The sequence below is a fragment of the Pseudonaja textilis genome, chromosome 3 (genome assembly GCF_049901715.1).
Source record: "Pseudonaja textilis isolate UNSWEBS1 chromosome 3, rPseTex1.2, whole genome shotgun sequence".
Taxonomy (NCBI): domain Eukaryota; kingdom Metazoa; phylum Chordata; class Lepidosauria; order Squamata; family Elapidae; genus Pseudonaja; species Pseudonaja textilis.
In genome coordinates, this window is record NC_141992.1 from 157,935,564 (window position 1) to 157,962,356 (window position 26,793).

Sequence of the window (26,793 nt, forward strand, 5' to 3'; positions counted from 1 at the left end):
GGGAGAGGGTGTCAATTCACTCTCCCAGCACCTAAGGGCAGGATAAGAAGCAATGGGTGGAAGCATGTCAGAGGAAGATCCAACCTCAAAGTAAGGCGGAATTTCCTGACACAGAATGATTAATATATGTGTATGATAGCCTGTCTTAAAGTAATTTGCACACAAAGGCTTGGAAGATTTGCAAATGCAAAGGATTTTAATTTCTACTTCCATTTTACATGCTTTCGAACTGCTAGGTTGAGAGAAACTGGGACAAGTAACAGGAGCCCACTCGCTTATGCGGCACTAGGGATTTGAACCGCCGAAATGTAGAGCAGTTCTATCATTTCCCATGTTGATGCTATACCTCTGTTGATGCAGTCTAGAACTACATTGATCTTTTTGGCTGCAGCATATAACTGACTCATGCTTAAGCAGTGGTCCACCAAGATACCTAAATCTGTCTCACAAGCACTACTGTTGAGCCCGTAGTGTCTATTCTGTACCTGTGCATCTGATTTTTCTGTTCTAAGAACAGGGGCTTGTTTTTCTCACCACTGAACTACATCTTGTTGGATGTATTAAGAAAAAATTAGCTCTTACATGGTTATCTATGCACTTCAGCATCCATTAAAACAATTGCCTGCAAACAATAATTTTATACAGATAAGACTTACTGTGCATTTCACCAGCCACTCAAGAGCGTCAGTTCCATAGCTTCTCCAGAGTTTTACTGAAACATCCAGGTGAACATATACGGGGTTAAATTGGGAAAAGAGAGAGAGTACTTGTCTTCAAGATTCTATAAAAGGAATATTATGCATATCACTTTCCAGGTAGGACTAAAACAATAATAATTGAAGCTTCAACATGTTTAATTTAAAAAAAAAATAGAAAAAACCTGATAGCACATTTTTCAATTAAAAACATTTATTAATTTATTAATCCAGAATGGAGCTATTTGACTACTTGACACCTTTTCTTTGGGGAACTTGTAGATTATTTCAAAATTTCTGTGCTCACATTAATTTTTGTGCAAGTTCAATGAACGAAGTCACTAACATTACTGTTATGAGAATACCATCTGTAAATATTGACCATTGTATCTGTTCTTGCAGTAGAGATATATTCCTTCAGAAAAGTTACTTCCAGAGGAATATGACATATCTATGAACTTGCTGATGATCCATTACTATCCTGTGGCGATTCTGTGTAGTCTTTGTGCATCTTTTGAACATCTTAATTCAGTTAAGCACAAATAAATCTGCTAGGATTAAATAGATTTAATATAGATCATTTTTCATTATTCCACCATTCAAGTAGCAATATTATGTATGGTTACTTTGACAGGAATTAAATTGATTTTACAAGTGGAAAAACAATATTTTAAAAAAATCAGATTGCTCTGTAATGACATATTTATTTTTATATTAAACATGTATATTATTTCATAGCCTGTGAAAATAACCTAACCTTTTTGGGATTCAGATGATCAAAGCAGAAGAGATGAGTTGGCTTACTTCCAGAGAAAGGAGCTGCAGCTGAATTTTGCCCCACCCAGAACATTCCATTTCAAGACATAATATGGGCATGAACAGCATTCTTATTAAATTCACATCCACTCCTATCAATTGGCATAACAGTTACACATAATGTGTTTCCATTGCACTGAGTCTCTACTCTCTACTACAGGGACTGCAATGGAAAGTAACACCACTCCAAAAGGCTTAGAATTCTTCAGTTTCATTAGTTTTCTATTTAAAGATTACTTGCAAACTAAAGAAAAATTATATATGATATAAATGATTTTCAAAGCAATAAAAACATGTTAATAATTTGGGAATGATAACTATAACACTAGATCCTTTTGCATTTATTTAAATACTGGGAATAGTTAAATGAGTTACTTTTCTTTCTGGAGCAAATACAGGATTCCTTAGGTAGGATTTAGAAACTAAAATGGGAGGAAACCAACTCAGCAAATCTAACAAACTATCAAGTTGTAACAAACTTCAATCCTAGTTAATAGAGAATAAATTTAGCATTAAGCAAAATGCAACCATTTCTTAATTGTAGCTAAGGCAGAAACTTTGTAGAGTGAAATATATATATTTACACAACAAACTCCCATTGTAGTTAATGTGACAACTGGGTATAGTTGGTCATCACTGTGTAATTCAGTGGTCTCCCTTTCTCTGAGAGAGAGGAGGAGAGGGAGAGGGAGAGAGGGGCTTATTCTGTTTCTGCAAAATTGGCTTCAACTTCCTTCTCTTGTTTTCACTAGACAGCCATCGTTGTTCTGGATTCAAGCTTACAACAAACATAATGAATCTGTATGTTGACAGAAATCCAGGACAAAAAATTATTTCAAAAGAAAGAAAATATTTCCTTGGCAACACACTCATTCTACAGCTTTTCAGTTTTGAAACTTCATTTCATAAAGTTTAAACATTAATTATTGCTTAGATTACTGAACTTGCAGCAGGAACCCCACCCAGCGTCAGAAAACAGCTAGGGATTGCTCCCAATACCTGTCCACCATATCATCACCAACTCCACCCATATAAATGAGCACAAAAAAGCCTTGCAGTTGCTGAAGTTACGCTGGCATATGAACTCAGCTACAACTCACAAGGTACAACAAATTTAAGAGAAAGGACTGAGTAAGAGGAGGAAGTCAGTATTTAATCTAATTATCATTCTCAGCTGAGCACAGAAATGGTCCTGCCATTTTATAGTAGTTCTAGCTTGATTTAATATTTCAAATCAAATTCAAGGTATATCAGAACATTTTAAACCAATACAAAATAGATACCTCAGTGCACATTTCTTTAAAAAGTTATATTATAACTTAAATTATATAGTAATTTCACCAACATGACTACACCATCCAATATATAAGTAGTCCTCAACTTACAACAATTCATTTTGTGACCATTCAAAGTTACCACAGCACTGAAAAAGTCACTTTTCAGACTTATGACCATTGCAGCATTCCTATGGTCTTTTGATCAAACTTCAGATGCTTGGCAACTGGTTCACATTTATGATGGTTGCAGTGTCCTGCGATCATGTGATCAGCTTTTGCGACCTTCTGACAAGAAAAATCAATGGGGAAGCCAGATTCACTTAACAATAGTTTTAGTAACTTAACAACTGCAATGATTCACTTAACAACTGTGGCAAGAAAGGTCATAAAATAGGGCAAACTCACTTAACAAATGTTTCACTTAGCATCGTAAATGTTGGACTCAATTATGGTCATAACTAGAGGACTACCTGTATATTGTATTTTGGTTTTTTTTTAAGACTTAACTTACCTCCAAAATATTTAAAAATAAACACAAGGAAGCTTTAATTTTAAATATTATAATGGAGAGTGTAGTCAAATAGTATGACTAGAATGGCAGCCAAATAATCTTGTAAGTATTCCTTATAATAAGGTTTCGATTTCAGACTACTCTGGGTCCATGACTATAAAAAGGCATTCACATGGAAGTATGGCAGCTGAAAATTAGATCACTGGGACAGAAAGTTTCAAGCAACAAAAGGAAAAGTTAAATTAGATATGAACATTAAAAGTAGGAGAGACTAAATTAAAAAAAAGAAAGGTTCACTTAATTCTGAAAGGCTTTCTGGGACAGCATTCCACAACTAGGGTGCCATGATTAAAGGGAGGGGGGAAATACACCTTTTCCTTAGATACCTGTTACCAGGGGTGTCAACGGGTGTGGTCAAAGAAGTCAAGATAGCAGCTAAGACACCGCAAACAAAGCCCCACCTATCTTTTATATGAATCATATTTGTGCCACACATGGAAAACAGTCATGGAAAAATCATGTCTTGATTATTTTTTTTAACCTGCAGATATTCTTGCCTGTTACTAAACTTTTCAGGGACACACCTGGGGGATGGACTCTGATAAAACATTAAGGACATGTTTACATGAATATGTTGTTAATTATTATTGCTCTCTTCCTGCATTCTCTTTGCCTTCCTCCACAAAGACTGAAAGGGTGCCTTAGGTTCTATTTATTGGTACTTTCTACAATGCATAAACATTCAGAGAAAATATGCACCGTTGTCTTTTTACTTCTGTGAGAAAAATAAGCCCTTTGTCTACAATCATTCTAAGTTTCAAAATACTGCCAGAGGTTTCTATGGAAATATTCAATATACATACCACTCCCTTATTCTAAATCAAGTTAGGCAAGGTTTCCCTGAGTTGGGTTTATCAGCAAGCTTGCCCTGCAGTTGTTTATTTGGCTCACATTATCTGGCTAACATGATAGACCTCCTGTAATTTGCAGAAGCTAAGGCAAAACATATTTTTTCCATGCTTTGCCAGTAGCCTCAGTCTGAATAAAAGTTGGAGCAGCTAGTTTTAAATGAGGATCAGCTAGTTTAAATCAGCTCATTTGAAGCAAATGAAAACAGTTGTAACCATCCATGCTGCTATAGAAGAACATGGAAAGTTCTAAAAAACATACAATGTTTCTGTTTGTAAAAGAGTAACAGAGAATGGGCAGCTTCCCGTTTTTGCTAGGGTCACACAAGTTTCCAAAGCTGTGGTCTGCTTGGCCAGAAACAAAACTGGTTTTCAGCAACATCTACAGCAGGGCTGTCAAACTTGATTTCATTGAGGGCCAGATCAGGGTTTTGTTTGAACTTGGGGGACTGGGATGGGCATGGCCAGGGTGGGTGTGGCCAGCTCAACATTACTCATCTTGGGGGTGCCTGTGGTGGTCCAAGTGCTCTGCCAGTGAAAACGGGATCCCGAGCTCCATTTTCAGCTGCGACAGCTTCATGCAACCCTCTACCAGCTAAAACAGAACTCTGGAGGGTTGTGAGCAGCCCTCCAGAGTTCCATTTTCACTGGCAGAGACACCACAAGCTGGTCCTTCATTGTTTTCAGGATAGTCCCACAGGCAAGATCTAAGCACCCCATTGGATCCAGCCCACCGACCTTTGAGTTTGAAACCCTGATCTATAGGATCAGAGATTGCCCTGATCAGAAAGACCAAGATATTCTTATTAAACCTAATTTTATTGACAATTCAGAAGATGTCCTTGGAAAAGAAATAGGGAAGTGTAGACATGGTTAAATCAACTTAAATTGTGCGTGTTAATACAGATATATCTGTATTAGTATTTTTAAAAGTGTACATTACAGAAAAGTGCACCACAATGCATTTATTAGTGAAATCATATACAAAAGCTACTCACATTCAGCATGATAATTAAATACAATATTGGGCACTCAATGATATAGATCAGGGTCAGTGGCCTATTTGCAACCAGGCTGCACAAGCAGTGGGCCGGCACCTATGCAAACGGGCAAGCAGCTCAACTTCTGCAAGTTGAGATGCACGTGCATGTCCATGCACAGCAGCCCGCCAACTCACGCAAGTTGAGCTGCACGCGTACAACTGGGCTGCACGCTGGCCTATCATTTGCCCAGTTCCCCTTTCCCCCCTCTCCAGCAGGCTGCCAATCTGGTTGCATCTATATCAAACTGAATGGCAATGCTTCTTTATATCAATTTGTACAGTAGTTTTTGGATTACAACCACTCATTCAGTGACCATTGAAAGTTGCAATGGCAATGAACAATGGTAACTTACAACCGATTCTCAAAATAATGCCAGTTACAAGGTATCCCCATGATCAGTGTGATCATAATTCAGATGCTTAACAATCAGCTTGCAGTTGCAATGGGATCACAGGGTCACCATTTGTAAACTTTCCTGCCAGATTACCTCAAGTAAAGTCAGTGTGAATTCAGCAGGATTTTGCAAGTCACTCCTGGAAGTCGCTCCCACTCCAATCATTTCTTCACTGCCCTGCCCTCTATCTATAGTGCCTCCCTGCAACACTTGCCTGCCCAACTACGCTCCATAGAACCACCATAGAACATGTTCTGTAGCACCCTCCAGTACACCTACCCATACTCTGTAGCAACCAGTTGGAACCCTTGCCTAGTCATAGCTCTTGCCTGCTGGCCTGCTTGCTAGAATTCCCACCTATTACCATGTCAAGGTCACATGAGGTTCTCATTTAGTGGCCTGCATAGTCCTGAGATTATGGAGGTAAACTGGGACATCATGCATTATGATTACATTGCTTAGCAATAGATATTCCAATTCCAATTGCCATTGTAATTAAAGAACTACCTGTATTATACTTAATGACCGGCTCACCTAATTCAGATGTAACTGGGTTATCAATCAATAACAACTGTCAGCAGAAAAGCTTTAATGCTCAGGACATAGCAATAGCAAACTAAGAAGGCTTTGCTTTTAGAAGGCCTGATGATCACAATGGAAAGTGTAGCCAGTGAAGGAACTGTCTCCCAAATTCCTCTTGGGATTAAGAGGATTTGGGATGGCCCAGAATGCTTCTTACAGATGCTCCCCATGACAGGAGTGTAAAACAGCAGTCTCTGCAGATTTTAGGGCTCTGGGAGTTGGGAAAGATAGCTTTGCCAATTTGGAGCCTTTCAAAAGAATGGTGAGTTTGCCCAGTATTCCTCTTAATTGTTTTTATTAGAAATGGTCTATAATTTGCTTTTTGGAACCTCCAGAATGACAGGTTTCATTATACTGGATGATTTTTGCCCAGTCCACATCAAAAGAAGATTTATATAAGCATAAAATTTAAAGAAAGCTTCCTTGAAAATTAGCAGCAAAGAGTTGGTAAGAATGTTAGTTTGGGACAGTTTTCAAATGGACTAAAGAGCTCGAGTGACTGTAAACAGGACTTTGAAAAAGCTATAAGAATACTTCACATAACTTGTTTATAATTGCATTAAAATATATTAAGATTTGAGTTTAAATGTGAGAAATCTCTTCCTGGGAAAGTGTTCTGGAGTAGAGAAAAATACGATAAAAGGAGACCTTGAAGGCTAGTTAGGAGAGGCAGCCGTAAGAATTAAAGATTATAATTAAATGAGATTTCCCCACTAACACAAAATAGAGAAAAATATTTTTCTAAGAATTTAAAGCTATCTGGCAACAATGTACCTAGAATGTATATTTGTCTGTCTGATAACAATAAAATTGGGCTTAAAAGAAAAGATACAAAAGGATATAACTGAAAATCGGACTATTTTGGATAAGGCTTTAAAATTGTCAGGAGACAAGAATGATATTAGCAAAGATGTTATATAGAACCTACAAACTGAAACTGGCAGAGGTTTTAATAGTGAAAAAGGGGGACAAAATAATCTGAAAAGTGATTTTTTTAAGTCAGAAGAATGACTTGGACAATTCTCTCACAACAGATTTACAAAACAGATAATGTTATGCCTATGAATGAATTCCTAATAAAAGGAAAAAACAAGCCAAAATAGATTTGGGACATTACATAAAGGAATCGTCAAGACTTTTAAAATTAAAACAAAGGGTTACAAAGTTAATGGTATTTCTTGACTAGGACTGAACAATGAAACTAAAAATAATTTGCTAAAAATTGTTTCTAGATTAGATATTGAAAGAAAACAATTTTGTTGTACTATGGAGAAACTGATAAATTATGGTATTAAAACTGAGGAGAGATAAAAATAAGATAAATTAATTTGTGGGATATTATTTTAAGAGATTAATAATTAATATTTTTATTTGTTGTTTCTAATAGCTCTTAATGGATTTTTCTGGACTAAGTTTGAATGTCGAGAGTTTAAACATTTGTTTGTAGATATGTGATAAGAAATAGGAAGATATTTTTTCTTTGTATTTTTTGAGACAATGACAAAGTACTGTATATTTTAAACTTGAATAAAGAGTATTATGAACATAAGTCTTGGTGCTCCTGGATGGCCTCTTACATGCTTCTTACCATCTAGCACAGTCTAGTCCAGTGGCGGCTAACCTTTTTGGGCTCCCGTGCTGAAAATTGTGTGCACACTTGCACATGCGCATTCATATGCCTGCACCCAGAAGGCAATGCGTGTGGGTCCCACATGCCCTCTGCGCATGCACACATGACCCTGCGCCACATGTCTCTGTGCACCCTTGCCCATGAGCACCAGATACCCACAATCAGCTGTCAGGCAAGCAGTGCGCACACATGCGCAGTGGGACTCTTCTGGGTGACCTCTCGCATGCCGGCAGAAGTGGCTGTGCATGCCACTTCCAGCACGCATGCCATAGGTTCGCCATCACGGGTCTAGTCAATGCTTACAGTTACAGACTTGCAAGAATTCAGGAAAAGATGTGTTCATATGTTCAATGCACCTGCAAATATATTGGCTGTGATTCTTGATTGGTCCTACAACCATTGCATTCATACAGGAGCCCTGGAAACAGGGATTAAGAGAGGGCAAATGATGACATCCATCTATTTTGTACCTGTATCATAAGCTTCAAACTACAAATAAGAGAGGTAAATCTTGAATCCTAACTCTGCAACATTTCATTATTTTAATCAGTGTATCCGTTCCTGCAAACACCTCCGCATAGATAGATAATTGCATACATATGTAACATGAACCAAAGAACAAGGACAAAGTTGGGGAAATGTCATACTGCTGAAATTACACAGAAGCTTCCAGTCTGCTGTCAGGTAAATTCAAATGATTAGTTTTAATAGCCTGGTGTTATTTGCATCAGTTACCCAGAGTCTGTTCTCTTGTTCACCCAAACAGGCTATAAACCTTAAATAAGAAAGAGATCAGAATCTGAGGTTTGTGGATTCCCAGTGTTTTTGTATTCAATTATTTCACTATAAATACACCAATACTATTTCACACAGATCAAATTTGAAATGAGTTTATTTTTCTTTTGTTTTTACCTTTTATTTTGAAATTCAATTGAAAAATGCAGGCAAAGCTGTATTAGTAATATAAGGATACTATAATCTCAGCTCTCATATATTTAGCTGTATCCCGCCCAGAATCATGCATTTATGAGATAGGCAGATGTGTGTGTGTGTGTGTGTGTGTGTGTTTTCTTAAGTTTTCACCGGTATTTATATATATGGTATTCAGCTTTGTTCGGGTATTTTCCCACGTCATTATAGTTGTGCTTTTAAAGTTGTAGCAAAGTTTCGGCAGAATCTCATCTTCTATTATCAGGCTTCTATATTGTGTTTGTCTGTGAGTCAGACTTTCACAGTCGTTTCTGTGAGCAAACCCCAGCTACAGAATTATCAGAGAAGCCACAGAGATTGAAAAAAGACCTGAAAGCATGAATAGAAGAGATGATTCCACTGGACTGTCAATTATCTGGAAGCCTGTACTCTCAAACAAAAAAATCTGGGCACAAACAGACTCCCCTTGATACCTCCAGCTCAAACATACGCCAACCAGGCACCCAGATGAAACCTAGATTCCTAATAAATGATAGCCGTCCGTTTACTCGGAGCCAAGCCACACTAAAAGCCTCCAATACAGGAAACAAATTGTGGCCAGCCAATCAAGACAAAAAAAGCTACAAAACAGACAGATGATATTAGAAACACCAATCAAGCACAACACAGCAAATTCCAAGACCAACAAACACAGACCAAGACTGCCAACCAATCAGGATGATGGGGAAGCCTATCGGGCTTTCCCTTTCAAGGCAAGCTATGTTATATAAAGAAGAGAAAATGAATAAAAATAATAAGCAAAAGAAATTAAAAGTATGAACTAAGGAAAAGAAAAGACATTCTAGTTAATTTTACATATTGTTACAATTCATTATATTGCTTCATACAAACTATCCTTGCTTCCATCATGTCTATACATTTCATGCATTTCTGTTTATTCTTTAAATAAAGAGAGCTGTGAAAATATCACAGGCCCCTCACATCCTGGACATAAATTGTTTCAACTTCTACTCTCAAAAGGATGCTATAGGGCACTGCACACCAGAACAACTAGACACAAGGATAGTTTTTTCCCTGAATGCCATCACTCTGCTAAGCAACTAATTCCCACAACATTGTCAACTCATTTAAGACTGTGTTACTATTACTCCTCTACTACTAAATTATAATAACACTTCCTAGTGCCTATCTCTTCCCACTTATGACTATAACCATGTTGCTTGTATCTTTACAATTTATATTATTTTGTTTCCTAGTATGATTTGATTGCTTATTAGTAACCTATGACTATCAATAAGTGTTGTATCTTATGATTATTGATGAATGTATATTTTTTCCTTTATGTACACTGAGAGCATATGTACCAAAGACAAATTCCTTGTATGTCACTCTTGGCCAATGAAGAATTCTATTCTATTCTAAATTTCTCATCTCTCTTTTTAAAGATCTCGTCAATTCCAGCCAATCAATCCAATTTCCTCTATATTCTCCTCTTTTTGACCCATTTACTCTTTTTTTGACCCATTTACTCTTCCAACTTATGTAAGTTTTGTGATTTGATCCTCATTTATTCACTCTATATGACCAAAAGATTTCAATATACTTATTTTATATCAGTTGTTGACTTTATTTACACTCATTCAGCAGATAGTGACCTTTGCCACTTACCCTGACTCTGGCTAATTGAGGCTTTCAACATAGTATTTTTATGGTAGTAAGCAAAAAAAAAAGATATCAGCCTTACTCACATTCATGCCACATGCAACATTTCTTGGAAATGTAGGGGTAATGCAGTTAGGGCATGTGTTAACCAATTTTCCACAAATGCAATGAAAGTTCGGTTTTATATCATCTTATAGCCAATTACTGTTGCTTGCTACATTCTACTATCTCACAAAAATACATGCAATGTACTGACATATATTCATAACTTGTAAAGTTTAATAGATCATATATTATGCATCTTATTCTATACAGAAATCATATGTATTATATGACATAGTCCATAACCTTCATTAAAGAGGCCTTCATCCTGCAGTGAACTGAGATGACAGTGATGACGATAATGATGATGATGATGATGGTGGTGATGATGATCTGCAATAGGAAATTTTTTTGATAGATTTAAATTTAATTGGAAGATTAAAGTATTTGCATATAGAAAATTAACAAAATTAACAAACTCATGGTACTATTTTTAGCACTCTTTCCCTTTTCTTCTGTTTAGTAAGCTTGCACATAATTACAGCCTTCAAAAGTTTATCAGTCAAGTCAAAAGTTTATCTAATGTTTAAATGGATGCTTTGAAGATTTACAACACTATAGACACAACTTTGTTGCTATTTACAATTGCTGATAAAGTTTCTAGCTAAGTGCTGGGGATTTCTACCCAGAGGCATTTCAGTGTATACAGGAAGATAGGGGATCCTGTTTGCTCATCTGGTTCATCATCCTCATAAACTTTGCGTTTATCTATGACATATTCCAGACTCCCATCAAATCTTTTACTAACACTTAAGTCCAAGCACATTTTTTAAAAAAATTAAGTGCGGTTAGGGGTTTCCTGGCAACCTATGTTTTAAAAGTATTTTCTTATCATAACAGATATCTTTGTAAATCTGAAGATTCGTTTAATCCATTCCTAGTAGCCATACTGCAGTTATCCTGTCCTTTATGAACAATAGATTGGAGGAGGGAGAGGGTGCCGGAGAAATTAAACATGATTTTTCCCCATCAGTATAAATGTATGAAATTTACTATTGGAGGATATAAGAATGGCAGTAACTAGAAGTTATTTTCTGAGTATCATTCCCATGATAATGCAATGAATCTCCACTTATAAGCAGTTAGCTGCAGAATAGAGTGCTTGCTGGAAAACAAAAGCAGGAAAAGCAAACTGACTTCAAAGCTTCCTTGAGGATTTTCTAGAGCCAACTGATCCTATCTGGGTCATTCCTCAGGCACAAATTGTACACCCATCTTTTCTCCCAGCATTCTGTCCTCACACACCCCACAGCTTTTACAGTTGTTTGTTTCAAGGACTGCCAACTCCTATGCATTACCAAGTGAAGTGTATTTCTGTCTGGAGAATCTGTACTTTCACTAGTGGGAACAGTGTTTATTTATCATCACGGAAGCGTCAAAGTGCCTTCTTTGAATAAATAGAGGGACAGTGATTGCTTGCAAATATGGGGATGAAGGTCAGCTGATTAAGAAAATACAGAAAAAGATAATAAATGATTTCATCCAGTAAGCTCAGAACCAGAGAAACAGAGCATTACTATTTCTTAAAGAAGAACTGAAGAAAAGTCAAACATGAACTCTGTTGGGATTTTATCAGTTTTCTTACAGAAAATTCTTTTTTTAGGCTGTTTTCTATTGTTGATGTATTAGAGCAGAGGTCTCCAAACTTGGCAACTTTAAGACTTGTGGACTTCAACTCATTTAATCCATTCCTAGTAGCCATACTAGGAATGTTGAAGTTCACAAGTCTTAAAATTGCCAAGTTTGGGGACCCCTATATTAGAGTATGACAGAGTGAATTGAATTGAACTGAACAACCAGGCAGCTAATTCTTACAACTACATCTTTAGCACATCTGGAAGAGTGTAATAAATTGCTTTTAAAAAACAAGAGTAGTTCAAAATGCTCTGTTAGCAGTTCAAAATGCTCTGTTATGAATAGTGAAATATATACAGTATTATCTCTTATTATTGGCCCTGTGCAAATATTTCACAATTGTCACTAAAATAGCAAGCATGAAACAAGTACCATGAAACAACAAGCATGTCCATAAAAAACATGTATACAAGTACAAATACTCCCCTAGGAGGATTCAACTGCCATATATGGAAATGGAATTTTATAGGCCTCTAATTTGCTCATGCAAGAGCTTTTATTTTATGACTCAATGTAGGACAATTGGAGATGAAACATCCCACCCAGAATCTGTGTCTTTTATTAAAAAAAACATGTATTTATTAAATAAAGCAGAACAAAGAGAAAAAATGAAAGGGAAAGGAAAAGGAAGTAATACAATATGTAAGGACTTCTTATGCATGTGTATGATATATCAGCCTGAACCAATCCACTGCAGGATAAATGAATTTTCCCTAAGGTTATGATGGACATCATCCATCAACATAGTTCAGCGCAAGTTAGATAAGATTTTTTTCTAGCTTCCCAGTCTAGGGCTGAGCTTTGTCTATTGCTGCTATTGCTTTCAACATGTTGTTTTTGGTTGATTATTACTTAGAACTATAGAGTCACAGAGTTGGGAAGATGCCCTAAAGGTCATCTCATTCAACCATCTGCCTATACAGGAAATCCTCTACTATTCATTTGTTAATTGTATGTGTATTTGAGTATCTCTCTGCATGTGTAACTCACTTTTGCTTTGAAAATGGCTTTGAGAACAAATTTTGGGAAGGCAGAATAAGGAATAAGTTAACTCAGAGCTTTGCAGCAGAAGATTCAATGATGGATATATCTCCACCGGTGGAATAAAATCTCAGTTGACACAAGTGGGGGGATCTCAATTTATATACTCTGAGATCTCTCAAAGTACGCATAGTAATCTTGTCATAGGTTCTCAACAAAAATGTTTCCTATGGCTTCTGTATACCCAGATTCTGAGGTGCTGGCCCTCATCATTTTTCACTATTCTTTATTGATGTCTTGTGAGTCTGAATGATGTCTTGCAAGTCCCCTCCTTTCCTTTATCATTGTGAGGAAAAAAGGAAGGGCTTGCCTGATGCAAAAGTAGAAAAGTAACATTTTCTTATGTTACTTTTTTGGCCTGGGCTCCAGTCCCTTTTATCTTAATTAGTAGCAGCTCTTCTGTTTGTCCTTCAAGGCTATTTTTCCTCCACCCAACCAGATAACTTTCAATTATCTATTAAGGATAGTACTAGTTGCATTACTCCTTATGGAAGACATATAGGTGTCCCCTGATTTTTATTTTATTTTAATTTTCAGGACTTATATGGCTGGCTAACTCTAATCAGCTCACAAAAATCCATAAAAACATGGTTAAAAACAGAAGTATCCTTCTCCAAATGCCAAACCAAATATGCTCCCAGTTCATCTCCCATCCTAGCCCAATGCTTTGGAGAAGAGGCAGGTCTTCACAGACTTCCAAATAGTTTTTAGGGACAAATCAATTACATATGCCTTTTAACAAAGTCTTGTCTTTTAAAAACCCTGGGCATTTCTGATGTAAGAAACTTTGAACTCTGAAACAATTAAATAAGGATAGCTGAACTCATTTATTATATACTACAAGATTCGGAAGCTTCACAAGCAGCCCCATTCACTTTAATGAAGCATATGTTTGTCATTTCACCTTGCATGTATACTGAGCTCTCAACCATCCTACTAAATGGAATCCTCTCCACGCAGAGGCTCTTTTTTTGAGTGGGAGAAGTCAAGGTTTGAAACTCCTTTCAGAGGTATGGTCTTTTATTTTTTTAAAAAGCAGAGGGACAGTCGGGCCACGTCCTTCACATGGAGACCATTCTTGAATTATCTGAAAGGAACAGACACACCAAACCAGGTCAGGTTCAGTCTGTAAAGTTAATTCATTGAAATAGAATCCCAAGAGTTATTCCAGTGTTTCAAGACTCCCACACACTCCTGTTCATTGAGCTATTGGTTTTGATGGATGCACACAAAGAAGAAGAAAAATTTTGATGGTGGGTAGTTTGGGTAGTTTCTGATCTTTCTGTTCTCTTGGATGCCAAGAAAATATTTTATTTCAACAACTATCAAGGTGTGTCAGAATCTCTTTTCCCTTGGAGCAATAATGATGTTGTCAAGCATTTCGAGTCAGACCTGCCCAGTAGTTTGGGTGGAGAGATAATCTGTGTGATACAGCATCTTCAGTGCTCCCTTGTGAGGTAGCCAGAGGTTTGCTCCAAAGCTTGGGTGGAAGAACATCTGTGCTGTGTCTTTTTACAGGCATTGCCACTGGGGGGGAGGGAAAGGTACAGACACCTGGAGCATTATTTCCCCTTCCTTGGATTTAAGAAACTACAGATGAAATGGACTGGCTTCCTTACAGAACAGCTGCTGTGCTGTTTATTTTAATGGTAAGATGGATCTTCAAAACTTTTTTTTAATCCAAATATTCATTTTTTTTAATTTGGAGGTCATTTGTAGGGTTGCATTCTACTTAAAGTTGATGGTGCAGGCATTTCTTAAATTAATTATCGGGTATTCTTAAACTGTGTATTGAAAATCTAGTATTATTTTATTTAAGATGAAGTTGGAGACAGAAAAGCTTTTAGGTGCAATCCTCTTTCTTACTAGACTAAATCCCTTTGCATTCAGGACATATTTCAAGGTAATACGGTGTCACAGTTAGTCTAAAGGGAATCAAAATCTGGATTTTAGTTTTAATTAAAAGATTAAAATGTAATGATATACAGTACAGTTGAATGTTGATTTCAAAAACATGTGCATATAGAATTAGCATGGTCCTCCATCATATTAATGTTTTTGGTTCTAATGCTTCCTTTTCCTAACAAAATGAAATAGAGTCGATGCTAAAACCTCACAGGTGTAGAATTCATCTTAATGCTCAAGAACCACAAAGGGGCTAATCATCACCCATATTCCCCCATTCATAATTTCATAGCTTTTCTGGTTTCCACAATTTTAATTATAAGCTTTAAATATATAATACTTCTGTGCTGTGTGTGTGTGTGTGTGTGTGAGAGAGAGAGAGAGAGAGAGAGAGAAGAAGAGGGAGGGAGAGGGAGAGAATTATTTTTATGTGAAAGTCTATAACAAATAAACCCAGCTCTGTTTTCTGTTTTTACTTCAGTAAAATCAAGCTCATCCAGAGAGATAGCTGTCAAAAACAGTTGTCAAAAACTAACAACAAACAGGTTTCTTTAAATCTGGAGTGTTGCTTAGTTTGGAAAAAAAATAGGATTAGGCTGTTCACCTAACAATCCACACTTCTATGATCAGCTTGCATACCAACTGCAGCCTCAGTCAGTTTTACATGCAGTAACGTGTCTTTTAGCACAACATCCATTTTTAAAACCTTCTTAAAAAGAGATAAACCTATAGGCCTCAATCTAAACTGCTTGCAATTCGTAGCACGACTCCCACTAGTTTGGGGTCAGATATTTGCCAGCAAGTTTTCTTTTGGGGCCTTCTTTGGAAGGACTTTCAGTATGCTTCTAGTATTGAGAAGGAAGCTGGTCCTTATTTTTCAAAGAGAAAATGAATAAATGTATCAGGCATATTGAATCCCTTTAACACACCTCACAGGTGAAATGACATGATTATCAAAAGCAGAAGCTACAAATATTTCAGAAGAACTTTGGAGGTTTCATATGAAGAAGTGGAATATAGATCTTTGTAATGTCAAATATAATTACATAGGTCACCACATAAAATACACTGAAATCTATTTATGATTGTTTGCCCTTGGAAGGTATGAATAGACACTGCTGAACCTGTTAGATGCATGGAAGATGCAACTCTCAGTCTTATTCATAACAAATTATATTTAGGAGGGAGATGATACAATATCTTCCATCTCCAAATGGGATTTATATAGACTGAATTATATAGTTGGCTTGGGTTTAGAGTATATGTATGGACTTGTTTTAAGGAGGCACAATACTTTTTCCACCTGCCTAGTGAGAACCTGTTTATTACTACCATCTATACTTCACTCAAAATGATTTGTAGTTTGCAGCAGCAAAACACCCTTTTTTCTTAATTAAAAAATGAGTTTGGATTGCTTTGGTATATAAATTTATGTTTCAGCAAATTTTAAAGATCTAAATAATTTTCTCCAAAGTTTTTGTGTTTCTTACTGCAATCATAATTTGTACACAATTCATTTAAAAATTTGGAATATGAATGTTGGTTAGTCCAGTATCCTCCAACTGTTGCCTTATACTGTTAGGTGGTATGATGGGAGTTGTAGACCAAGACATCTTGAGGGCATCAGATGAGAAGAAATTCATTTACTGCAAGTTATGGCCCACCTGCAAGACCATGTGATCTGTGGGTAGATTATTTTTCCAGTAAAAAATTAACAATCTTAAGAAAAATGAGTTGTTTTCATGTAGACTTAAATACAAAACATGTAACAGCTTTTTTATCAATACTATTATAGCAAGAACACTGTTTTGTCTCCTGGTTCTTAAGAGTTTGGGAATACTTACCATTTTTTCAACAACCCCCAAAATTAGTATCCATCAATAATTAGCTGTTGACCCAAAGGGAAAACACCCAAAAGTGAACATTGACTTTATCTATTCACTTGGAAAAAATATAGGGTTTAGATCAGACAAATATCAAACTTTACATGGGGACTCACGTGAAAGTTTGGCTAGGTTTAGGGTCCTGGGAAATATTCCAGAATCAAAGAATTCTGCTAAACTGCTTCCGGGTCTTTTCCCCAAATCCAACCTGAATAGCTGATAGGTAGATTAAGATTAGCAATTTTGTTCTTATTTTGCAAGCAATGGAAGACAACTGTTTAGAGGGAAAGGGCCTGCTAAGAAGATATGCATTTCTCTACCTTCCTTTAATAAGTATTTTTGATGAGTTGCAACCTGCAAAGTATTAAAACAAGAAAGAGCTTGCCAATGTCTGAGTATCTCACTAAAGCACAGAATTATTTATCTACCATGCTGCTAAAGGATTTGGGGAATTCATAGTCATCAGAAGAGACATTTGAAATTTATTGATACTATGATTTTAATGCACAGCTCATACCTGATTCATCCATAGTCATTATATAAAATAAAGAATATAATTCTCTCACCAGCAAAGAATACACAAGCAAATTTCTATGTGAGACAGACTGAGATAAACTGTCTTTGTATACTTTATGGTCTCTAAAATAAAGAAAAGGCAAAGGTGCTCCCGAGTACTGTTGCTTGTATAAAACTCATAAATGCGCATAAGGATGAGCATCCCCACCCATTGTAAAATACATGTTTAACCAGTCCAATGGCTCTTAAGTGAATAATTACAAGGGAGATGAAAATCCATCTCCAGGTGTGCATCTAAATTAGGATACAGGTATGCACAAAGCCTGCATTCATTCAGAGGTCCTAACTTGGATCACATTCAATCAGTTTATGATCAAATTAGCAATATGGTGCAGTTAAACTATCAAAATGTAATTCTTTCTCTCCCTCCCCCCCCACACATTGTAATCCTACTGAAAGATAAATTTAAAGATAAAGGAACTGAAGACAACCTTAATTCCTGGTGATTTTACAAAGACATTCACACTGGGGTTTGGTCACAGTATTAGAAATGTTTTGACACTACCATTTTTTAATGTAGCCTACTGCCCTACTTTGCTTAGTTTTTGATACAATCCTATTTATCTGGGAATGCATTTTAAGGACCTTATTTCTAAGTAAATCAATCAAAGAATTGATGCAAGCTGAGGTTCTTTTTGGTGGGAATTTGAATATTTAATACTATTTATATTTAAAGACATTACTGCCTGATAGGTAATGGCAGATTTATAGAACTCTGGAGATAATTTAATAAAAGAAAGAAAGATCTAATCTTGCATAGTGGGAGTGTTAGCTCAGGAATCAAATACCTAGCCCAAACTGCTGATACAACTGCATACTACAATAACACAATGATGACTAATAGCATAATGTACTCAAATATCCAGCTTTGTTCACAGCAATATTCTGCTTATCTTCAAAGGGAGCAGACTCAGTTCCTAGAATGAACAGCACTGGGAAATGGAACAGATCAGGAATTAAGGGCATGTTCAGTCATTTGGATGCAATAGGTGGAGTAGGGAGTATTTCATAATTGCATATAATATTATTTTGGCAAGAACCATGGCAAATTAATTTCTGTTTGCAGTTGGCTTTGAAGCTGAAGTTGCAAAGCTAAAGTTTGGGAATTAATGATACTCTCATTTACAATATTTTCATTTTGAACAAATGCTCATGATTTGGTCCTGATATTTATAAACAAATATACCCATATTTATAAGACAAAGTGATCAAAGTTGAAGGCCAATGGAGCTTATTCTTATTCTGTTTTTAGACTTGTAGCCCAAATAAGAACAGATAAAGAATGGAATTAATCTTCGGTTTTGCTAATGTAAAATGGTTTACATACATCTTTTCTGGTTACCCAAAATGAACATGTTCTGTCTAGCACTAGAACAAAAACTGAGTAACAGTCAGACTTTCTGTTTTTAAAAGGATCAGGGAGATTAACCATTCCTTCTCAGTTCCAGGAGATGGCTCTCAAAAAAGGTAAGGCAGGAATCAAGGCCCTTCCCTTTTTCTCATGTGTTGCCACATGTAAAAAAGTGATGGGGCTTTGATGGCATAGTCACCCTGCCAGCTTGACTTTTTTGGTGCTCCTGCAGCAACTGCATCAAATTCTACGATTAAAGATATTATCTGATAGTTGTGACATTCCTTTCTAAGACTGGATTCATTTGTCCCAAATTATCTGCTGCAATTGGCAAAAATAATATATTAACATCTGCTACTAACAAGGCTACTAACTGAGATTCCAACTTTAATTTTGTATACTGAATTACATCAATCATTTAATTACTCTTGAGAATTATTGACTGACTAATCATTTTGATTGTGTCTTCTTCTCAACTCTGTGCCATAGAAATCTTAAGAAATCACTAATTATACTCAGAAGAGGTGAGCAGCCCAGAAAACTATTTGTGTGGATTGGCTTTCCCTTTTTTGAACTATAATAAACTAAAGTTTGCATGCTTAAACTTCGGAAGAGGACCTTGGACCTCTCACTGCAAACAGCAGCTGGCTCCTTTCCCAGTTATTACATGCTGGATTCCCGACTATCTTTTACAGTATTTGCTTGAATAATTTATACTGTTCTTGACAAAAGCATGAGCAATTATTGTGCCACATCAAAACTATGATAAAGCTATACATAGCTCTTAGTTTTGTCGGACATAAAATGCATACTCATTCACAAATCAGTACTGGTACAAATGAAAATATCAAATATAAAGTTCAGAGTATAATTTATCAATCATTTCTCCCACACAATTATTAAAAAATCAATCACAATTGCATCATTTATGTTTTCAGTCAATTGTCAGAAATTATGTTTTTTGGTTTCAGGCTACTTAATTAAGAATCAACTCTCCAATAAAAAAAAACTTATCCAATAAAACAAAGGGTGAATTACACATGCTTCCTTATAGCATGTGGAATGTATAGAAATATATTACATACAGAAAAACAGAAATACTCATAGATTCACCTCTCATGCTAACAGTTTTCTAATGTCAAGAAGCAATGATATCATTCTTTAATTCAGGAATGATACATCTTCTCTTTTCTTTAACAATAAATTATAGCTAAGAAGAACCAGTGTATCTGCTTGTCTCTTCTTAAAGAATGAAGGGGCGGGTTTCATATATTTTTTCCCTTCAGGTAAATAGTTTCTTATCAGGTATCATATAACAAACACAAAACATATCCATTGTACTTAGTGCTTCTCTTCTAATGAAGAGTGCAAGGCATCATTATGTTCTTTTTGTGTTTTGATGCAGTTGCTATTTATTCCCGTAAATAATGCCAAAATTATTCAGTACAAAATTTGTACAATTACTATGTCCTAAAATATTTCAATTCAAAATTATGCTCAACAGGATTACTAGGAATGTTTCATTTCCAATGATAAATGTATACTGTACTTATTAATACTTAATGCCAAAGAATGTTTTGTCACTCTAATATTATATGAAAGGACATGATTAGATTTTGTGAGCAAGTATTAAGAGAATAAGAGAAATTAGACAAGATCCTTAGTCAATTCTCCTATTCACTTAAGAAAAACCATCAGTGAATAACCTATAAACTATTTATGATTGCAGAGATTAAGAATATAGTTTGATATATACCTAACATGAAACATGTGCCCATGTGGCAACACTGCATTTGAAGCCCTATTCACGTGTCTCTTAATGAAATATAACAAGGTCTTGATTCCATAGCAATTGCAGGAAAAAAACTTGGACATATATTATTGTGTGTCATATAATAGGGTATATAGGACTGATTTCCAAACCCCGCCCCCCACAGCTGATATGGAATGAAAGTCAGGACATATATCTGTCATTAGGAGATATGTTAGTAGGTCCTAAGTAAACATTCACCACCCACCACGCCCTGAATTAAGCTCTGACGAATTCCCAGAGGAGCAGGCTTTGGGGAATCCACCGTAGCTTAGCAATTGAAGCCAGACTGGTATGTAATGGTCAATAATAATATCCTTGCTGATAAAATGAGAAGTCAGCATAATGGAAATGGGGTGGGAACAGATGGTTTTCTCCCCCCCCCCCCATGTTTTTGCAGAGAAATTGGATAGATGTTCTCTGAAAATCTTTTGAAAAAGGAAAAAATCATCAGTGATTTCTCAAAATTGGGATTTCCCTGTAAGAATGGAATAAGCCCTTGTATTTATCCTATGGTGAGATGGCAGCCAATAAATTTGATAAATGAATAAATTATGTTTAAAAAGTTCAAGGGAAGAAGTAGTCTTGTGAATTCTTCTTATGGATTTCATTGAAATATAGGAAACCAGAAAGACTGCAGAGTAGACCGAGGGAGAACAGTCCAGGGAAAGACACAATATAGACATATACCTGCCCTTGGCTATCATGGAACTAAACAAGTATATCAACACTTCCTATTTGGATTGGTCCCAAACTGTCTTCTGCTTTGAAATAATTTATAAAGCAAACTGACTTTCACTGAATTGGAAATTGCTATTGGGAAGTGAGGGATTTTCCTGCCTGCAACTGAAAGCAGTAAGCAGACTGGAATTTGCTGTTTGTCCTATCCAGGGCCAATATCATGTATCCACTATTTCATCTCTCCAAACCTTCAGCAGCAATAAAAAAGCCACCCATCTTTGCTTTTCCTGTTGCCCATTTGATATGCTGACAACAAGGAGACCATAACTACTCTACCCTGAGTTCCTACACCAACAAAAATCCCATCATCCCTACAGAATTCCAAAAGAAAGAAAAGGTCAGAAAACAGCCTAAAATGTTGCATTCTGGCTCCTAAATTCTGCAGGGGTGGAAAACCAGCAATCTTGACTTTGGGGGGAAGAGACAAAGCCATCAAAGGAAGAGTTTCTGTACAGGAGTTGAAGCTCAAAAGGTGGGAATGGGAGTAAGGCAACAGTTCCTTCCACAACACAAAGGAAGGCAGAGCATTAAAAAAAAATTCTTAGCTCAGCAGTAATTTTAATTACACAGCAGTCGAACCAGAAAAAAAGTAATCTCAGCTCTCCAATAATGCTGATCTCATGGGAACTCAGTTGCCAAAAGTGGTTTCAAACTGGTTCGGAACTCTTGAGTAGCAGGATCCTTTTCTATCTGTAAAGAAATTTTTAAAAACTACTCAGTATGCACATATCTAAGTAAGTTTGCATTTCTAGGACCCATCCATATCATTGGACCTAAAAAAAGTGTTGTGCATTACAATCAATAGCTTTATCATGAGAAGGGAAGGCAAAGCCATAATAAGCACATTGGGAAAAAAAACAAATGTTTTGTTAGCGTTAGCTACACCCTTCTGAAAAAGAACACTCTTCCTTTGTTCTTTCTTGTCTCATAAAACATGCTTGACTATGAAAAACTTTCTTCAGTGCTGCTGTATTTGAAAACTATTATCTTTAGCACTAGCAAACTGCCAGGCCTTTCCATCACTTCATATAGTATGGGAGGGGCTTTGTAATCTTTTCTTTGCTATTAGCTGAAAAAAGACTAAATAATTAACAGTATGATTTCCGTAAAAGAACCCAAAAGGTTTAAATATCAAGGACTGATTAATCCTGTCTCATTGAACAAATTAATTTGTTCAGGCTATCACTTCATGTAAAATATACTGAAAATATATATAGTCAAATGTGTTTCAGAAAGTTTAGTGTCCTGTTTTAAAATATTTTTGGACAATTGATAGCCAATACCGCCTTGTACTTTTCTAAGTTTGTGAGGACAACATTGTTATACAATTAAAGATTTGTATCCTTAAGGAATGTGATGTATTCAATGCTGTTTGGTCAAAAAGTCTTGTCAATCCTGCATTCCTAGTTATAGCTACGTTCCATATGTGAGGTCTTTGATGCTCTCTGAGTTTGCCTGTTTTCCTGAAGACATTTTATCACCAAATGGCATCAAGGGGCTTTTAGCATGGACTTCTCCTTTTGGCACTGATGATGTTATCTAGTTTGTTAATGAAGTGTCTACAATAAAACCATGAAGCTCAGAGAGCACCAAGGACCCACAGTTCAACCCTGAGCTACATATATTCTTTTCCATTGGTGGTACCTATGGTTACAACTGGGTTTACTGTCAACTCCAGGACACCAGGGGCATATGTCTTTCTTTAATTTCTAGCTAAAATTGTTACTTTCTCTGGCGGGGTTTCTTCCCCAGTAGGAAGAACTGATTCTATTACATTACATCTGGATCAATTTTCTATAATTCCACTCCAAGTGACCAAATTATGTAGCCACTCTTTCTACATGACCATTGTCAATAAATCTTTCCAGAAAGCAAGTAAAATTATAAGTATTTGAACTTACTATTTTTTCCATTTTAATATATATATTTGACAAAATGGTAATATATATATTTGACAAAATGGTAATTGAGAGAGTTTGGGAGATTCTTTTGGGTATTGTCTATTCTGGGGGTGCCCAAACTTGGTAACTTTAAGATTTGTGGATTTCAACTCCCAGGAGAATTCTGGGAGTTTAAGTCCACAGGTCTTAAAATTGCCAAGTTTGGAGACCTCTGGTCTATTCATTTTATGGCCATCACATTCACAAAAGAGTTAAACTGTTCTGGGGCTATCAAGTGCATGGCTTTTGATATAACAGATTCAAGATGCAAGACAGGCTCCTGTTCTGGAAAACATACAATCTAAAATTTATTATAGGAGAAACTACAGCATGACATCAGAATAAATTATAATACACCATTTTTTTGTTCCTGCTATTTAAATAGTATTACTTCACAGCTGCCAATTTAATTGAATTGGACAAAATATTCCAATTCTTTTATAATACAAAATCATAAGCATAACCAGATGCATGAATATAAGTTTTGTTTGCTATTTCAATTCAAGCTCATTTTGAATAGTGTACAAATTTAAGATTTAAAAGAGTTAAAATCATTCCATATGCTGTAGCCTCTTGGTTCACATCAATGCTGAAATAACTATGGTGTCATTAGGCCAAAATAATCTTATGTAACTGATAGAAAATAATTTTGCTTTATTCTCATGTGCAATTCCTCTTTTTCTTTTGTAAGTCCCATATGGCCCCTTGGAGAGCCTAGTTTAGTGGTTAAAGTGCTAGATTAAGAATAGAGAGATCCAGGTTCTAATGTTCCCCAGCACAGAGACAGGTTCCCCAACCATTCCCGCTTAGCATCAGGCTCTGTGATAAGACAGTCAGCAAGTTTCACTGTATGAACTTGCTGAGCCCAAACAACAATATTATTGTGTTGTAAATTGTTAAATATTGTATTATATTTAATTATATATATAAAATTGTGTGTGTGTATGTGTGTGTGTGTGTGTGTGTGTGTGTGTCTAGTAATTCTAGAGAAGTCTCTATATAACCCATCTGTAGACAAAGTTCTATCTATAATAATATTTTCTATAATTTAAAATAAAACAAATAAGTAATACAAATATTAAAATATATTTAAAAAGCCAGCAACCAGAAATATTGGAGTAGTGCATCACAAATCAGAATGAGTTCAGTCTTCACCTAAACTGAAATGAAGTTCACACATATCTTATACTTCTACAGGCACACCCAGATTTTTGGTGCTATGGGAAGAATCATCTTGAAAATCCTCATATTTTGGGAGTGGCTTGTCATTCCAGAAGCCTTAAAACACAGAAAGTGCCAATGTTCTCCTTTACATATGGAGCAAAATTACAATTGAATATTTATTGCAAAGGCATGATCACAATATTTGTTGAAAGTAGAGTAGTATAGACCATGTAATATCCCAAGAATCATGGATTTCAATTTTTAAAGCAAATGTCTAAACCTTGTGTCAACAATCAGTTGGTGAAGGAGCAACATTCCTACCAAAATTTACAGAACTTGTACACTGACTTTTTTTTCTTTGTCTTGAAATTGCTAGACTTTATCCTATTGTACAAGGTAGGAATTTTTATCAGACATTTGAATTATACATGTAAAGAAAGCTATCTATTTATCAGAGGCATAACTTTTTTGTGTTCTATCTAAAATTATTGAGGTATGATAACATTTCTACTTGAAATTTTCTTATCTGGTGAGAACATCTGCCGTACTGAAACTTTAAAAACTCTTAAACTATAAGCTTTAATTAAAACCAAAAATGGCAGCATTCCAGATTTTGCAATGGTGTGTGTGTGTGGGTGTGTGTGTGTGTGTGTGTGTGTGTGTGTGTGAAAGAGAGAGAGAGAAAGAGAGAGAGGGAGGGAGGGAAGGAGGGAGAGAGAGACTAGCCTGCTATTGACACTTTTGAGTTTTAGGATGTTTAAAATATTACATTTTAAAATAAAATCAAACTTTATTTTATCAATTTGGAGTTTTTTAATCATATTTGTTGAAACCAAAAGTGGGATACTCATGATGCTCTGAATGTTACGAAACCTGCCTCAACCAACATTGCCAGTTGTCAGGGGCAAGTGGAAATAAACTTAAATGTAGGTCATTTGGCAAAAAAAAAAAAAAAGATTGAGAGATGTGCTAATTTAAACTGAAGTAACCACTAATTCAAAGAAAAAGCAGACCTGTGTTGTGAGGAAAGAGATATACATGAAACCAGTTTCTGCATTATGATCTTGTGCAATAGGATTCTTTTTTTCCCTTCTCCATGTATTTCAACTATCTAACAATATAGACATCAGAGCTAATGAAACCATTACGCATATTTTATCCTTATTTTGTTTCTTTTTCAGGTGTCCTTAGATTTCAGCATCAGCACTTTTCATGTTGAGGTAACAATCACTTCAATTCATTTGCTAGTCATGTGTACAATACAAATCTAATTGAGCCTTGCTAGAAAATGCTTATTGTAAGTCAATATGCAAGACTCAGCCTTCCTTATTGCTTGAGCCTTTGATAGCTACAGGGAAAACATTCTAAGTATATGATCTTATTTTCACACATTACTTCTCTGCCTCCCTCAGGATCTTGGCCTGGAGTCACCAGTTTTCCCAATGACCCACTGCTCTCTGTCTTGAGATAGTGTGGCCCTCCGATTCAAATTCTCACATTAACAGAGAAGCCATTTTAACGATACTTTTTCTTATATGTATCCAAGTATTCATAATTATGTTTTTACTTATACCTATTATCTTGTAAGAAATTGACAAAAATAAATAAAATAAATAAAATACTTCTTTCCCAGTGTACATCTTCCTAGGCTTAGATCATTCCACTTAAAACATCTGGGTATCTGGAATTATTCTGTGAAGTTAAAAGAGTAGTGAAAAGCTTCTTGTTAAGCAAAAAGAAACAGATAATGTGCAGCTAGCCTATTCTATTTTAAATGTACTATTATATACCTGCGGTGTCATTTACTTAGTCCAATAATATTGGTGCGTTCTTTATTCAAGGTAAAAGAATGGAATGAAAAAGGAATGGAGAGATGGAAATTCCATCGGAGGCAGAAACGAGAATGGATTAAATTTGCTGCTGCCTGTAGGGAAGGAGAAGATAATTCAAAAAGAAACCCAATTGCAAGAGTAAGTTCCAAGCATTTTATATAGATAAAATTCAAACAGTTGCAAAAAGGTAAGCAAACAAAAGCAACATATTGGCTAAGGGAATTTCCAGACCACGTTTTTATTATGCAATTATTCTGTCTCATCAATGGAGTTTTATGTAGAGCTCAAATATTTTCTATAGGTAAACTTGCTGTTTTTGCTACCAATTTTACTATAATGTCTTCTCTTTCTGTGCTTTTCCCCAC

At 35.8% G+C, this 26,793-nt stretch overlaps 1 protein-coding gene and 1 long non-coding RNA gene across 3 annotated transcripts in view; one reads left to right on the forward strand and one right to left on the reverse strand.

Moving 5' to 3' along the window:
- LOC148126371 (uncharacterized) overlaps nucleotides 1-26,793 on the reverse strand; it is a 71,153-nt gene that overhangs the window by 31,548 nt on the left and 12,812 nt on the right. Inside the window, exon 2 of the long non-coding RNA XR_015743187.1 lies at nucleotides 657-781. This is a non-coding gene — a long non-coding RNA (uncharacterized LOC148126371). The remainder of the gene's footprint in view (nucleotides 1-656; nucleotides 782-26,793) is intronic.
- The window catches only part of LOC113435453 (desmoglein-1-like), a 39,193-nt gene continuing 27,043 nt past the window's right edge, over nucleotides 14,644-26,793 (forward strand). Inside the window, exons 1-3 of one of the 2 annotated variants that reach the window (XM_026699254.2) lie at nucleotides 14,644-14,875; nucleotides 25,778-25,816; nucleotides 26,438-26,566. In XM_026699254.2, coding sequence (XP_026555039.1) covers nucleotides 14,828-14,875; nucleotides 25,778-25,816; nucleotides 26,438-26,566 — 216 coding nt within the window. In that variant the 5' untranslated portion in view covers nucleotides 14,644-14,827. The remainder of the gene's footprint in view (nucleotides 14,876-25,777; nucleotides 25,817-26,437; nucleotides 26,567-26,793) is intronic. The other variant, XM_087931197.1, reaches the window with a different exon arrangement.